The sequence below is a fragment of the Ochotona princeps genome, chromosome 3 (genome assembly GCF_030435755.1).
Source record: "Ochotona princeps isolate mOchPri1 chromosome 3, mOchPri1.hap1, whole genome shotgun sequence".
In the NCBI taxonomy this organism is placed as follows: Eukaryota; Metazoa; Chordata; class Mammalia; order Lagomorpha; family Ochotonidae; genus Ochotona; species Ochotona princeps.
This window is the reverse complement of record NC_080834.1, coordinates 79,051,911-79,069,487: the sequence shown is the minus strand read 5'-3', so window position 1 is coordinate 79,069,487 and position 17,577 is coordinate 79,051,911. Positions and strand designations below refer to the sequence as shown.

The 17,577-nt window shown below is 40.3% G+C and overlaps 1 protein-coding gene across 3 annotated transcripts in view; it reads right to left on the bottom strand.

Moving 5' to 3' along the window:
- Nucleotides 1–17,577, bottom strand: part of SIDT1 (SID1 transmembrane family member 1) — a 97,959-nt gene that overhangs the window by 39,397 nt on the left and 40,985 nt on the right. For all 3 annotated transcript variants that reach the window (XM_058661902.1, XM_058661901.1, XM_004577896.2), the window contains exons 4-9: nucleotides 13,708–13,753; nucleotides 9,652–9,753; nucleotides 8,964–9,047; nucleotides 6,366–6,453; nucleotides 4,855–4,926; nucleotides 4,394–4,487 (exon numbers count right to left, since the gene is read on the bottom strand). In XM_058661902.1, the coding sequence (XP_058517885.1) occupies nucleotides 4,394–4,487; nucleotides 4,855–4,926; nucleotides 6,366–6,453; nucleotides 8,964–9,047; nucleotides 9,652–9,753; nucleotides 13,708–13,753 (486 nt within the window). The remainder of the gene's footprint in view (nucleotides 1–4,393; nucleotides 4,488–4,854; nucleotides 4,927–6,365; nucleotides 6,454–8,963; nucleotides 9,048–9,651; nucleotides 9,754–13,707; nucleotides 13,754–17,577) is intronic.

Genomic DNA, 17,577 nt, shown 5'->3' with positions numbered 1-17,577 from the left:
CTGTTTCCAGCCCTGTCTCCCACATGAACCAATAGGTACTGCAGTCCAGCCTGATTCTGCCCAGCATATACTCGGCCCTCACACAAATCAGTGGGAGCTGCAGCCTAGTGGGAGCGACCTGCAATAACCCCCACGAGGCCTGCCACGTGCCCTGGTTCCCGTGCTTGCCCGTATGTGCCACAGACATGTCCAGTCTGTCCCATATCCCATTCAGCTCTCCTACATGTCAATGGGCATTGAAACCTAGTTCAACCCAATCAGGCCCACTATCCAATCACACACATGCTGGTGGGTGCTGTTCTGTCCAGCCAGGTCTGCCCAAGTCCTGGTTTTCATGCTATCCAGTGGGAGTGATAACCCAAGAGGGAGGAGCCCACTATTCCCCTCCTGGGCCCACTCCCAGATCATGCACTTTCCAGGTGGTTCTGCAGTTTAACTTGACAGGATTAGCACCCAGTGCCAGCATCTGCCAGTTGATGCTGTGGTATAGTCCAACCAACCCTCACCCATTCTGATTTATGCTTGCACCAGTAGGGACAGTCAACCAAGCAAGGGTCTTCCCTGATCAGGCTCACATGAGGCCCACAGGTGTTGTGGCCCTGTCTGGTCTGGTCTGCCCCCATCCCAACCCATGCTCTCCAGTGGCAGTGGCAGTGGTGTTCCAGTGGGGGGCCCTCCGTATGCCCCCTACCAGCCTTATCCCCTCCCTTCTTGGTCCCTACCTGTGCTGGCTGGGCGCTGTGGCCCAGTCTAGCATGGCTCACCTCACCTAAGTGTTTGTCAGTGGGTGCTGTAGTCTGGCCCGGCCCGGCCCACCCCTAATTCCAGCTGATGCTGGTGAGGGTTACAGTCTAGCCCAGCCCAGCAGGCACCCAATCCTGACCAGCTGAGATCTTAAAGTTCAGCCTACAGTGGCAGAACTTTCCAGTTCACAGACTCTGCATAAATTAAATAAATAAATAAATATTGTTATTTGCCAATGGGATTTCTATGCTTGCTTTTTTTTTTTTTTTTTTTTTAATGCAGCAGCACTGTGAAAATGAGTAACTACATGCATCAAAGGGAAGGATGACTATTTTGGATTGGGCAGTTTGGACTCAATGTCTGGCAGGGAACTTGAGAATAACAAGTAATAGACCTGTGGTTGGCCTCTGGCCTGCACATTCATGGTGGGAGACTCAATAAATGTAGAATGCATAGGGACTGGCAATTAGGAAGGAAACGGCATTTACATGCAGGTCAACATAGACTAAAGGCGTGGATTTGCACCTCCCTGTGCATAGGGGTTCATGTCTCTTATCAGTGTTTTTCATCCTGATCTCACACCATTTTCTCCAAACCCCAAATGAATTTACAAAGTATATGGGATTCATAAGGGAAATGGTCTTATACTGAGAACGCTGTTTTCATATTTTTTTTTTTCAGAAAACTGTGTTATTCCATAAAGGAAGAGCTCTTCTATTGGGATTTTCCTTCAGTCTGTACCTCTATTTAGAATGCCAAATGGTCCTTATGTCTCCAGACTTCTACTCGCAGATTGCATATTTGGAAAGAGGCTATCCTTGTATGGTTGATAGTAGCAAAATAATCCTCAGCTACAAATTTCAACAGATCAACATTAACACAACTTTGAAAAGCTGTGCTTCCTTCAGTTGACTGAGCAGCTTTACAGAGACTGATAGCTAGCTACTGTTGGTTTTGATCTGCTTTGTGGGTTGATTATATATGTTAACTAATGAAAGAGGAACAATCCTGTTTTATAAAATGTGAAATATTAGGCACAAAGACCCTTTTCCTAAGAGAAAAACAGAAATCCTATGACATCAGAATTCATTTAAGGCAAAACCGGAAGCCTTGGATCTTTTTCAATGATCCTTTCTGGGGTGTGGTGCTTTTTGCTTGACCCTGAGTGCTCCAGACCCATCCTGATCAGCCTATGTAAGAGCTAATGACTTGGAGCCACATTGCTTCAGTTGAAATCCTAGCTCCTTCATTAACTGGCTGTGAATTCTCGGTCAAATTCTTCAACCCTTCTGGGCCCTCAATTTCCTTGGCTATCACATCACATCATGATAACAGTGCCTAATTTTGGGGAGGGTGCATCAGATGAGGTCATCTATGTATAGCACTCTTCACACAAGAACACAGAACACAGAAATCCCATATATTCTTTACTTTTAATCACTTGTGGTTAGCATGTTACTGCACTTGCTTTTGTATTTCTCCCTCTGTGTGTGCATATGTGTGTGTTTATCCATACACATTTATAATTAATTATGTAAGACATATGTAATTATATACACATACATTTTTCTGGAGCATTTTCAAGTAAGATGCATATATTATAGACTTCCATCTCTAGATATTTCCAAAGAATAAAGCTATAACCACAAGACAGTTACTAAATTCAGCAAATTTAGCATGGATATGATACCCTTATGCAACCTTCTGTCTGTATTCAATTTTTTTTCAACTATCCTAATAAAATCTTTCATAGTATATTTTTTCTTCAAGTACAGTACTCAGTCTGAGGTCAGATACTGTCTTTAGTAGTCATATTCCTTTAGTCTCTTTTATTATGGAACACTTTCATAGCTTTTCTCTCTGATGATACACATTAATACAATGATCATCATTTTAGGTTGACTAGCTTTTACATATTATTAGATCCAGAATATACTTACATAAGTGATATTGTACTCTTTGTAAGGTGTAATGTTTGGAGACATTCAATGTCCATTTTCCCCTTGCTGGCATTAATTTTGATTGTCCAACTGATTACTGTACATTATACTTTGCTGTTATAACTAATAAGCAATTTATTAGAATACACAATAAGGCCATACAATTATTTTCATTCTCATCAGCTTTCCCTTCTAAATTTGGTATCCATGGGTGATACTAAGCCTGGTGAAATCTTTGTTATGGATGGTTGAAAATGATCAATTCCAACTCCAGTGCTTCCTTCATTATATTCACTGGCAGGCTCTTGGAGTTCTGCTATGGGTAAGAGTTCTCCTTTAACTGTCAGAGTTTACTAACGGCTACTTTCCCTACATCTGTTTTAGTAAATTTGTTGAATTCACCTAATGCAGACTTTTATCTGCAGGCTCCTTCCTTGCTTCCTTTATCAACATGAATGCATGAATTTCTATTTCCGTCCGGTGGTTGATTACTGAATATCCTTAATTATCTTGGTACTGATGTTCTCCCAGATTTGGCAGAGGGTGTCCTATGATTTTTGAAGGTAGGATCTCAACTCATAAATTTGATCAGGGTCACAGAGGGAGTTCTTTGTTTGAGTCCGAGCTTGGCTTGCATCATGGAGATAACTACTATCATTGAGATGGTGGGAAGTTTTTCCACAGATGGAATTAATCTGGCCACATAGTCTCAAAACCCTATGCTGGTTGTGTTTTTTTGTGTGTGTGTCAAGAGGAGAAACAACACTGTTTATTGTACCTCTCCACCATTCTTTTGTAGCAGTTTCACAGAGAACACCAGGAATGGAATTCTCAATGTTCAACCCGGCTGAGAGAGGAAATGATATTAGGGCTTTGTTGTCAGGAGCTCCAAACTCTGGGAGAAGGGAAAGTTCCTGGGTTAAATTACAGCACAGTCACTCTGTCCCCACTCCCAACCCTTGTCTTAGATCTTCAAAGGACACTGTACTGGAAAATTAATACTGTAGGAGGAAAGCAGTTGATAATGTAATATTCAAACATATTACTTCTGCTATTGATGGTACCTCAAGATTTGTCATGGATATTCAATTTGCTTTCTGACTATTTAAAGCTCTTTCTAAATCCACATGCTAGGGAAAACTTATCATTTCCTATGTTTTATAGAATTTACAGTGAAGAATATTTGCTGAACCAAAAATATACAAATTGCCTGTTTCTTGAGGTTTCATTAAGAATGAAAATAATCAACACTCTACCAGTATTTCCTATGTGTATGACATTGATGGAAACTTTTTTAAGATCCATTTCATTTTCACTGAAAAAGCAGATACACAGAGAAGGAGAAACAGAGAGAAAGGTTCTCGGTCTACTGGTTCACCCCCCAACGTGGCCACAGTGGCTGAGCTGAGCTGATCCAAAGCCAGGAGTGAGGAGTTTCCTCTGGGTCTCCCAGAGTGGGAGGTGGTACACAGAGTGGGTGCAGGGTCCCAAGGCCTTTGGCCATCTTCCACTGCTCTCCAAAGCCACAACCAGGGAGCCGGATGGGAAGTAGAGCAGCCAGGACATGAACTGGCACCCTTATGGGATCCTGGTTGATACAAGAGTAGGATTCAGTCACCAGGCCATTGCGTTGGGCCTGAAACCTGTGGCTGACTCTATTACACAGAGGTAGGAAAAAGGGTTAACATTTGTTAATGTCTTCAACCTACCTCACATAGTGAACAAACAAAACAAGCAGGCATCCCAAGTAGAAGGACAAGAAGATGAAGATGCTGAAGAGACTGGATTTCACATAAACAGATTCTGTTGGGGAGAGAAACAACTTCGATCAGGCTGTCCTTGGAGAAAACACCACCATCCTACCCATTCTGAAGTTCTAACAAATTTTCATTTTGAGCAGCAGAACTGTGAGAGATCACCCAGCTGTTAACTCACAGGGGCTATTTTTTCAGGGGATGATTTGCCACTAGATACTGGGAAGAGACTATAGTCCCCAACTCTAGAATTGAGCTCCTTTCTTTTGGGGGGAGGACTGAATGTTGTGATTCCCTCTTTTATCTTTAAGTTCCTTCTATCTCTGGTTTTCTTATGACAATTCTCTCTAGTAGGATTATATTGCATTACAGATCAGATTTCCTAACATAGGCATCTTTCTAGAGCCAGCACTGACCTTTAACAGAAGGCACAATGGTCACTTTAAGGTTTTTTGTTCGTTGTAGATTCCAGGTCTGGTTTTCCTTTTCTGGAAATAACAAAAGCAGGGAACAAAAGAGCAGGGTGAGATGGTTTAGATACCAGATTCATGACCCCTCCTCTGAAAAGCTTTTATTTTTTAAGTCCCCGAATTAATTCTGGCTGCTGAGTCTTATTTTAGCAAGAACTGAAGAGAAATCTAACCCACCCCTGAAACCAGTAATATCCTTCTTGGTTAAGACTCCCATTCTGGCCTTGGCCCTGTGCATCTGATCGATGCAAATAAGACTGCAGCAGCCTTTTCCAGTGAAGAAGGGTTGGCCTTACACTGCTGTCTGGGCATGTGGAAGCAGCTGGAAAACAGAGTGCTGCCTATTCCTTTGGCTTGTAGTCCCCTAGCCAATGAATTCTTTTCCTTCACATAGTCATCAAAGGATTGTAGGAACAACAAATTTTGGTAAAACTCCAGAAAAGTGTGTTTAGGATAATAACAAAACAGCAGGAATGTCACCTAAAATGAAGGGCATCATAATGCACTCATTAGTAAACACCTTCTGTGTTGGTTTCATGGGGCTCATCAGCAGCTGGTGTTTTCAATCATCAGCCCATTGCAATCCCAAGGTAGTTACTAAATAGTTACTCAGAACTACCAACATAAGCCTATGAGCTTACTCAACCACTTATCATCGAGACACACTGTGTATTTGGTTCAATTACTATCTTATGAAGTACAATTTTAGCAGCTGGAATGGAGAATTTTATATTTTTCTTGTTCATCCTTATGGAAAAGATGATAACTTGTAAATACGAGTGGCTTCATTACTGGCTACCAAACTGATCTTTAGAGTTAATCAGCACTTCACTGTACTATTTTTTAATGATTTATTTATTTTTAAAATTTTTATTGGAAAGTCAGATATATAGAGGAGAGACATAGAGGAAGATCTTCCATCCATTGATTCACTCCCCAAGCAGCCGCAATGGCCAGAGCTGCCATAATCCGAACCCAGGAGCCCAGAGCCTCTTCTGGGTCTCTCATGTGGGTGCAGGGTCCCAAGGCTTTGGGCCGTTCTTGATTGCGCTCCCAGGCCACAAGCAGGGAGCTGAATGGGAAGCAGGGCTGTCAGGCTTAGAACCGGTGCCCATATGGGATCCTGGTGTGTTCAAGGTGAGGACTTTGGCCACTAGGCTACCATGCCAGGTCAATACTGTAGTATATTTATTACATAAAAGGCCAGCTAGGGGAACTCAGTTTACATGATCAGAGGGAATACAGACTGGAAAGATGAAATGTGCCAAATGACCTTCTAAAGGTTCTGGAATACCTTTAGATCAGGGATTTGATTCATTTTATTTATTTATTTTTTCTTGAGTGTCTCTCAGATTGTCTTCCAAGGCACTGCTGATAGATGCCTATGTAGTGGGGAGTAAAAATGGATGTTTGGCTTTCCTTTCTGGGTTTTCCAAGTTTTCCTCACTGTCACTTACCCTGGATGAAGAATGATCCTCCACAGGCATAATCTTCGGGTTTTATCACAAACACCACAAAGAACTGTTCACCTGGAAAATCCTTCTTCTGCATAAAATATAACAACCTTATGATAGGCAGGAATTAGAGATAACAAGAAAAGGGAGAACATCTATAGGTGATGGGGAGCAGAAAGGAAGATGAAAGAAAATTCACCCCTGGTTTCTGGCTGCACAGAAAGGACTTTCACATATTCATGATCTATTCTAGATTATCCATAATAACTATTCCATCCAGGAAATTAAGTGGATATACTATCAGGATTTTTACCTATTTTGTGCCCACCTGAGTGCTTAGATCTATAATGGTCATCATATAAATAATAATATGGCAACTGCCTTGTTTAATAATTAAAATCTACATATTATTTTTATCTTAAAACCTAATGTAAATATAACTTTTCTCACAGTCATACAATCATCAGTTTAGTAAAGAATTTGGGTGAGGAAGGTAAAGGACCCTAGTCAGGAGATCTAAGTTATGCTCCAGCTTTGACTTTCTCCAAGTGTTTCTCTGGGTCTCTCACCCGTGAAGAAGTATATTGTACAAGATGATCTTATTTAAAATGCTTTTCAAGAAATTTTTTTTGAGAGGCAAAGTGACACAAACACGCACACACACACACACACACACACACACAGAGCGAGCTCCCAGCCATTGGTTCACTTTGCACATGTCTATGATGGCTATGGCTGGGCCCGGGCCATGGACATGGCCAAAGCCGGGGGCCAGAAAACGGGACTCAATTCAGGTCTCCTACATACAATGATAGAACTCAATCACTTGCAACATCACTGCCATCCCCTGGGGTCTGCCTCAGCAGAAATGTGGTGTTAGAATCCGGAGCTGAGCTCATACCTTAACTGCTAGGCTAAATAGCAGCTCTCACAAGATGATCCTTAAATCATTCAATGACTCGTAGATCATGCAGTGGCATCATTTTCTTCAAGAAGGTTCTTGATTTTCATTTCTTCAGCTACACGTTAGTCTTTTAGTAGCATGTTATTTAACTTCTTGGTGTTGTTAATTTCTTTTTTTTCCCTGATGCTGATTTTGTTTTGTGGTTTTTCATTTAAGGGGATGTATAGTAACTGTGTAATGGAGACTGTCATATCTAGTAACATGTCATTTAACTTCACGGCATTGTAAATTTCTATTTTTCTTTCTATTGTTGAGTTTGTATTATGATTTTTCATTTAAGGGGATGTACAGTAGCTGTGAAATGGAGACTAACATCCAGATGTGAAGATGGAGTGTAGTAAGCATTTCTGCTTGCAGACAAAGAAGGACTTACAATGAACCTGTTTATTATATCTTGACAATAGGATTCTGGACTCTCTGCCATTATCCATGCCTGCAATGATGGACATATGACTGTGTATGAAGAAGTATATGTTAGTAATGATATAGAGAAACTAGGTGGGGGGAGGGAATTGGGGAAGGGGTAAGGGAATATGGAACTGTATCATCAAATGATAATAATAATAATAAAATGTAAAAAAAAAGATGATCCTTAAGGTTCATTATAGCTCTAATAATAAAAAGTTTAAAAAAGGTTCATTATAGCTCTATAACTCTGTAATTTTGTCATTCCAAATACCTACTATTGCACTTAGCCCTCTAAAAACAGGGGCTCAAGATTGAAGCATTAACCCAGAAGTGAAGTGAAAATGTACTGCCTAACCTAATTTGTTGAAAATCCAAGAAAAATATGATTCTTTGCTCCTTGTCTATGAGGTAGACATACATTGATTTGCTTTTCTCATCTTTAACTTAGTATTCTGGGTGACATAAAACACGAAGTTCCCTATAATGTCTATTTTTCTTTTTTATTTGAAACCACACAGTGCTGGTTTGGTAAGAAAGAAATAATTGCTAAAAATAAGGAAGGTATTTGTAATATCAAGTCTGAGACCTTCAAAAATGAAAGCCTGGTTGGTAAAGTTTGATCTCTACATTATAATTAATTTTTTCCTTTTTTCCTTTTTTTTTGCTTAACTCTAGAGACATCAGGCTGCAGGTATACCAGGTAAGTACAACTCCAAGGGCCAAGATATGATCTCTGAATATATGTTTACATGAGATGTGTATATTTTGCTACAAAATCACTATTGAAATAATAATTTAATTATAGACACCAGAAAAAGATAAATTGCTGCACTGAACCTGACCCTGTGTTCAGACTTGAAACCCTTTTTTTCTTGGTTGTTACTGGTACAAATTGTTAGACTAAGTTTAATTGTTTTAAGCAGATCTGATAAACACCAAAATGATACTTCCAATGAATATACTAGCATATTCAGCCCTGTCCCCTCTGTATATCAGTTATGTCCCATGGGCCATGAGTTTCCAAGAGCCCTTAAGGGGAAGGGGCACCTGGTGGAATTCATGGTCTACCACTGCCCAGGCTTTGATTTCCGGCATAACAATGCTACTTTTCAAATTAATTAGAAAGAAAAGAGACCCAAAACACTCAGGGGTTGGCTATCCCTTGTGGAAGATGCTCCAGTTGTAAACTGACCATCTACTGAACACTGTCAATGACAGCACATTCTTACCTGTAGTGTGATAGCAGCTTTCTTGGTCATAGACTGATAGACACCATTAAACTCCACATTGTGGTCAAGATCATACACTGGACACTGGAGCACATGGGAGGGATTGAAAGAAAAGCATTACTGCCAGCCTATATTTCATACCACACATAGATCCTGTCTGGGCCTTTCTACCTGGATCATGGAACAGAAGGGTCCTTACCAAGTCAGCAACCATGAATAGGTTCCCCCTAAACTTAATGTCTTCTTCAATGAAGTCCAAGTCACTTCATATGGAAGAGAACTATGAAAAAACATGACCTGAAAATACATTAACTAACTTTCATTTTTTTTTCTGTTACCACCATATGAGACAGATGGATTCTAATGTGACAATACATTTTGCAAACAGAAGAAAATGTAGGCCTCTATCTTCTTTTTCTTTTGGAGCCCACAACTTAGTCTTTGTTCTTCATTGTATTCGTCCCTGTCTCTTTCCTTTCCTTGATCGTATTTGCTGAGGAGTCAACTATTCTTTCTCTAGATCAGTGTTGGCAAACATGGACTGTCCACTTGTTTGCACAAGATACTATTTTCATGATTTTGCAGTTTTGAGGGAAATACAGAGTCAGTGGATGGCTGAGCCCCTATTCCTCCCTTGCATTTATTCTAAGATGACACAACAGAGGGCCAACATGCTACCAGGACTCACCATGATATTCTGGACTGAGACAACAGAACATGGATAAGCCATTTCAGACACTACTGTAATGACAACTGACTCCACATCTTCAGGAAATTTGTAGAGGAAATACTGGGAATATGAAAAAGAAGACATGAGTTGTTAATACTAAAGAAGGTTTACAAACTGGAACCCAAACAATGTGCACAGGAATTGGACTGCTTCATCCTACTCTCTGGCACCAACTTCAACTGTAAAGGCCAGTGACTCTGCACTAAGTCAGTAAACTACTTATCTCAGCCACTGAACAACTAAATGTACTCCTTAGGGCTCTGTGTCAGGTGGTAGAAATACAACAGGAAATAAAGGCAAGGTAGCCATTTTCTACAGTGCTGCCATCTCATTGTATTGTCTGGTCATTTCTCTTTTGACAAAACTTGGCTTACTTCACTTCATTTCCTGCTTAAAAAATTATCCCTCCCACCACACACCTATTAAATCAATGATATGTGACATATTACATAAAACAAGATTCACACGGGTGGTCATTGTCCATGAAGTTCTACCTTGAGAATTAGATACAACTGTTTTTCAAGAATTTAACTGCCTTTGACACTTTTCAGTGGAACAAATCCAAATGGCTAACAGACATATGAAAAAAAGGCTCAAACTTCCTGGAAATAAGGGAAATTCAAATAAAAACAACACTGAGGTTCCACTTACCTCCAGTAAGAATGGCACACATACAGAAAACTATCAACAATACCTACTGACAAGATTGCATGGAAAAAAGGAACCCTACTCCACTGCTGGTGGGATTGCAGTCTGGTACAACCACTACGGAAGTCAGTATGGAGAATACTTAGGCAACTGAAAATCCACCTACCATATAACCCAGCAATACTACTTCTAGGAATATATCCAAAAGACTTGTTATATGATTAAGCAACATGCACCCCTATATTCACTGCAGCACAATCAATAATCACAAAAATATGGAAGCAACCTAAATGCCCATCAACAGAGGACTGGATAAAGAAACTGGTTCATCTACTCTATGGAACACTACTTAGCTATTAAAAAATAAAATACAATTGTTTGTAGCAAAATGGGCCGAACTGGAGACCATTATGCTAAGAGAAATGAGCCAATCCCAAAAGGTTGAATATCCTATGTTTACCCTAATATAAGATGATGTCAAATCTAAGGATTTTACCTGTGAATTTACCTATTCTACCTACTGCACTTCCTAATTATTTGTATCTTTCATAATAAGACCTTGTGATGTAATCCATTAATCAATCATCCATAAGAGATTGATTGCTTGTAATCACCCAAGATTGCCACTGTCCCTTTTATCACTGTTATTGCTACTGCCCATAATAAAGATAATATAGTCCTTATTGTACTTTCATTAGTGCCACACAGGATACATGCTGGCATTTATTTCTACGTGAAGATGCTGGACACTCTTTTTCACCACCCTATCGTCACACTGATACCTTTGCTATATGTTTGTCAACTTCATGTGGATAAAGGTTCACTATTTTTTTTCTTTTCTTTTTTCTCCCTGGGGTGGACTGTACTCAAGGGGATGCATAACAGAAGTATAGCGGACATTAATACGTTCATAGGTGGAAACAGAGAGAAGTGTATCCTCATGCAAGCAGTACAAAGATGGACTCACAGCGAAATGGCTAATAATCTCCTGCATTGTTGGAAGATACCTCAGTGGAAGAATGGGCAGAATGACGGACTTGCGAAAATTCATGAAAGACACCCACTGTTAAGACTGGAGGGGAGAACAGTGGGGGGGACTTGAGGAGGGGTTAGGGGACCCCAGTACCTATGAAACCATGTCATAAGACAATAAAAACAATAAAAAAGAATCTAATTACCTTCACCTAGGCAAAAATTAGCCCCAGACCAATCCTTCCTCTAGATACTTTGCTAAAGATTTTGTTTATTGGATGGAATATCCTGAGAAATAAGGAGATTCAAAGCCTAAAGCCTACAGCTAACTCTCCAGAAATGTATTTATAAATTTGGTTAGGTCCAGGTATCTTTGGAAAGTATTTCTTAATTATCACATTAATCAGAAAATACTACTTATGCATGTAAATTTTTAATCCACTGGGAAAATTTACCAAGTCTTAAACACTATAGCTACCAAATAAGGGAGGAGAATTCTGTTTAATAGCTCTATATGTGGTAACTGGCTAGGAAGCTGTGACAAGTTTGTGATTAAGATTTTGAAGACACCAACTGCACCAGACCCATATCCTGGGCTGAGTAAAATCTATCACTTTTCCAAGAGCAAGAAAACATGCTAAACCTTCTTTGCTAACATCCTCTTTACTCACCCAATTTTTTAGTCAGGACAATAAAAAATGTGTGCTTTTTTTCATAATCCAAACTTTCTAAGGAGGAAAAAGTCATTTTAAGATTAAGGTATACCATTAACTGCTGTTTGGGAAGTCTATGCACGTGTTGTTAACTGTAGGTAATACCCCCCAAAACTCACTTCATTTTGGAGTTTAATTCAAATACATATAACATAGGGTTCTTCCAAAGGTGATTAGTCTATAACTTCCAAGAGGAGTTCTTGGTTCTCAGGAAAACCATTTATTATTATTCAGGACAATAACTCTGTTAGCAGTGATTAACATCCCATATATGTCCCTATAATAGTTCTGTGCAAGCAGTAGACCCCTAACTGGAGTTAAATAATTACCAACCTTCTTTATTTGTAAATTACCATTACCCCAAATAAATGTTTTTGATTCTTTTCCTGACAATCAGCTTGCACTCAAAGCAATGGCTGGAATTCAGGCTAAAAACCTCTATGTGCCCAGTTTCTCCAGCTTGATTCTGTGTACAGAAACAGAGGCAGACAGTGATCAACACAAAGTGTGTACGAATGTGCACATAGGTGAGTTTGTAGAAACATATAAAACTTTCCTGCTATCAAAGAAGATATAAATACATGGTCAAAGGGGAAACAGTTAAGAGCGAAGTAAGTCTTTTCTAAATGTTAGCTTGTTCTAAACATATTTTACTTGGCTTGGGGGTACATGTAAAAATTATTTGTGCTTTTTAAAAATTAGTATGCTTTATATAATAAAAAGGAAGCCATCATGTGTAATTATCAATGATTTTCAGTCTACAGGCAGTTCTATCATGTAATTCATGCTATGTTCAGTATACCATGTTTAGTGTAGCTCTGAACATGACTAGTAGACTCCACTCTTCCTGAAGTTAAGAGTTAAGTTGTTTTTCTTTTGCTAGGCATCTCCTACTGCACCTGATAACTGATTACGATGCCACACAACATGTTAATTCCAGTTTTATGTTTCCAAAGCAAAAGGTAAGTAGACCAAAGCCATGTTACATTCTACAGAAAATCTACAGCAACTATCAGGATGTTACTGTCTTCAACTAGCTATTATAGAGATTTTATTCTTTCAGAAGCCATGAAAGAAAAAAGGTAGCTAGGAATGTCACCAGAAAGACAGCCTGATTTCAATTTTTCATGTATTTATTCAGTTTAGGATTAGGATTTAATGGAGAGCACAAGAAAAATAACCAATTTTAACACTTTGGTTCAACATTCCTATTCTTTCTTAATGACAGGAGAAACATCTACAATGTTCTACCATAACATTGTAGAAATTTACATCTGCAGTATTTTTAACTGTGTTTCTAGGTCAATGAATTTATTTTCATGTCTGGTGTTGGCTTTCCCCCAACCCTATCCTTACTCTCGGGTTCATAATAGAGTTGTTTCTGTCTTCTTCATCTGGTATTCCCAGCACCTAGTACAGTCTCACACTCTGGTTGGAACTCTGGTTGGTCCCCAGCTGAACCAAAGAACATCTGAAAGCAAAGATCATGACTTCCATGTCATACCAAGTACAGAGAAGATAAAATTTACCTAATTTCCCGCTAATATTGAACAACATTCCAAAACACAAATGTGACATGATGAAAGGGCAGGACGAACACCACATGCAGGCTCCGCCTGGCATTGCAGTTTCTTTGGGCAACACCAACAGCCAGGGTCTTGATTGCTCTAGGGTTCCTTACCTGAGGTCGAGAGGGGCTGGCAGTGAAGTGTAAGGCAACATTTGTTCTGAGAAGCATGAGGAGAGACAGAAAGAGGGGAGTAAAGAAAAAAATATTAGTTATCTAGAATATAAGCAAAACATTTATTTAAAAGGAAATCATCTTAAACTAGAAGTGAGGGGAGTAAGGGAGCCTTCCTCTTTGTGAATGTGGTCATGGGTGCATCAAAATAACAAAGTAAACTCAAAGTAAACTGCCTAGGGACTTGACGGTTTTAATCTTAGGAGTGTTGAAATCAGGGAAGTGGCTTTGTTTTTTAATTTATTTACTTATTTGGGATGGGGGGAGAAATGGAGGGAGAGAGAGAGAGAGAGAGAGAGAGAGAGAATGCAAATGAGAATGAATGGATCTTCCCATCACTGGTTCACTTCCCAAACATGTACAATGTACGTCTTGGGCTGGGCCAGGCTAAAGCCAGGAGCCTGAGCTTCATCTGGGTCTCCTGCGTGAGTTCAAGGGCCCGCATGAGTTCAAGGGCCCACGTGCTTGGGCTAGCCTCCACTGCTCTTCCAGGTTTGGAAGTGAAGCAACTGGGACTTGAACCGGCACCCATATGGAATATTACAAGTGAGAGCTTTACTCACTGTGCCACAACACAGGCCAGTGAAGACTCTTTCCACTGCTTTTCCTTTTAGAAAAAAAAATGAAATACTTTTTGGAAATTAAAGATTCCTTTAGAAAGAATATTTCAGCATATTTAAACAAGTCACTGTATCCCATATCAGAGTCCCTGGATTGTAATCTCTGTTCCCCTTCTGATTCCAGTTTCTTCCTCATTGGCTTTCTGGGAGGCAGCAGATGATGGTTCAAATACTTGAGTCCTGTTATTCTGGCAGGAAATCTGGGTGGAGTTCTTGGCTCCTGACTTCAGTCTGGTTCACCCTTGGCTGTTGTGGGCATTTGAGGAGTGAACCAGTTCTTTCCCCTTCAATAAGTAAATAAACACAAAATTTTTAAGAGGAGTCAAATTGTTGGATCGAGTCGTGTGTCTGCAGCAGGAAGTTCACAGCTGGAGTGAGACCTGGCAGCGTTGCGTGTATTCTGGAAAGGCCCTTTCAGCCAAGTGGCGGATGTCACCTGCTGTCTCCAGGGCAACATGGAGCCTTCAGCTCTATTTGTGGTCAAGTCAGAAGAACCAAAGCACACCGATTTCCTTGGCTAGCAACAGACAGCATGAGATTTTTCTGAAGCCATTTGTGTGCTTCAGTCAAAAATGTGGCTTTTGACCCTCGTCTTCAATGTGGATATTGACATGCATTTTCTGTCTTTTCCTTTTGTTCTGGTTCTTCATGTTTTATTTGCTAGTACAACACAAGCACACCTTGAACACATACTATTCTAAGATGATAACATTTAACATCTTTCTCCTGGAGAGTGGTAGATGCAAAATAAACAGATGAAATGCTTTGATTTCTTCCCCTAGTCCCTAAGAGAAGTAGGGCAGGTTTATTTTTATCAAAGGCCATTAAATGACAGACAAGGTTAATTACAACTCACATGCACCTTTTGCTTCAGAGCAAGAAGCCTACACAGTTCAACTAATTTTGTTTTAAAAATTAAACACAGGGAACAAGCACTTATTCAATTAAGATAAGAGAGTAAAAATCAATTTTGTTTTCCTCTTTCGGCTCCCTCCAGGCAGAGGGGAAGAGAAAAGGAACAGATGGAGTTAGCAGAGATGGAAATACAAATAAGTGGGATGGGTGGGAAGGGCCATGGGATGATAGAGGGTGAGGAAAGAAATGCAGGAATGCAATAAAGAAAGAAGCTGGGATGAGGAGAAGTGCAAAGAAAACTAGGGACAGGAGCTCAACTGTTTTTGAGGTGAGTCCCAGGGCGGACTATGAAAGTGCCAGCATCTTATCCAGCTCCTATTAACAAGTCCCAGAACACAACGCAGGAGCAGGAGACGTTGAGACCCTCTGTTTTGTTGAAGATCCCTGTTACTTACTGGGACTATGGGGCTACAAGGTATCATTTTCTGTCCTTTCCATTCTGCCAGCTGTCATGAGTGCCCTTCACTATCCTCTTCCACAAATCCTTTTGCCATCTCTAACCCTCTGCCCATCATGGTCTAAATAAAGACTGCACCCGGGATCTAAATTTTTCTTACTTGCACAAATATCACACATGCCAATGAATTCAATCAACCTTTTTACTCCTCTATTTATAAATATACTCATCTTAACCACTTTAAAAATAGATAAACAGAACTCTCCAACAAAACCCCTGCTTTATCCCTATATCTACATTCTTCCTCTTTCACAAACCAGCTTCTTAAATTATGTTCACAGGAGTGGGTCATGTGGTGCAGTGGGTTAAGTCACTATTTAAGAAAGCTGTACCCCATATCAAAGTCCTGGTATTAGTTCCCACTGCTCTATTTCTGATCCAGCTTCTTGTTAATATGTCTTTGAGGCAGCAAGTAACGGTTTAAGTGCTTAAGTCCTTACCACTTAGGTGGGAGATCTGAATGTAGTTCTGAGCTCTCGATTTAGCCCCACCTGTTGTGTACATTTGGACAGTGCCCAGTGGATAGCATGTCTCTCTCTCTTTCTTGCACAGGGTTTTCTCCTCATAACCCTCCCTCCAAATAATCCAGTAACAGTCACCTTTTGTCTCAGTATTTTTGAACAAAATAACAAAGTGGCCGCAAAAGACAGAAATCTACTTCTTGTAGTTGCGGAGGCTGGAAAATTCCAGGTTTAAGGTTCCCTCTGGCTTCCGATGAGAGCCTACTAATGCACAAGCAGCACTTCTGGCTTCCCCTTCAGGAGTAGAAGGGCAGGAGGTCTGTGTCCCCAGAGCACTGATCCCCATCCTGGGGGCTCCAGCCTCTTTCCAAACGTCCCACCCACCTTCCAGTGCCATCACCTTGGGGCAGGAGTTTGGGGACCACAAACATTTAGATCAAGGCAACTTAAAATTGCACTTGACCCTAGCCACAAGACTGAGAAACAGTGCAACTTCTAGTTGCTTAATCCAGTGATTCACCCTCACCTGTCTTTGCCTCTCTGCACACTGGGCACCAGCAAACACTTCTCCTGTCTTAAAACACTTTCCTCCTGTGTTCTGACTCCTGCTTTCCTGGCTTCTCTCCCACACATCTGACAGCATTTCTTTAGCCTCTTTTGACAGCTCTTGTTTCTCAGATGATACCTTCCCTGGGAAGGTTACCCACAATCTCACTCCTGATTTCCTCATCTTTCTTTAGCCCCTTATAATCATGGGAAATATATATTCAGTTGACAGAAGTACTACAGAGATATCAGTGAATCTCAAGTCTCTATGTTCAGCCCAGGGCTATTTCATCATCTCTGATTACAGAATAGGATCACCTGTAGGTTTCTACCCTTGACTATCCTTCAAGTACCTCTAATCAGTTCCCCACACCAAAGTTACAAGACAAGCAACTGCCTACATTTCTTTGTTTTTTCCTTCTATTTTATTTTTAATTTTATGGTACAATTCCATAGGCTCTGGGACTTCCTTTATCTCCTCCCTATATTCCCTCCTCCCAACTGATTCCTCTGTATTATTACAATAGTTCAGTCGTTTGTGAGCAGTCGTAAGTCTACCATTCTGCTATTTAAGTGTATCCTTACATTGCAGCTGTCTAAATTTCTAATGTCCCTTCTAAACTACTTCTGGCCCTGCATTCAGTCATCTACTGACATCTCCATGCCTCCTATATTCCCTATTTGGGCTTCACACTCTAGCAACACACAACACATGACTGAACAGTTGAGGAAAACACATAGTGGCAAGTTGTATGTGTGTGAGAAGGGCAGTGGGGGACAGGTAGATGTCAACAGTGTTGCTTTAAGGCTG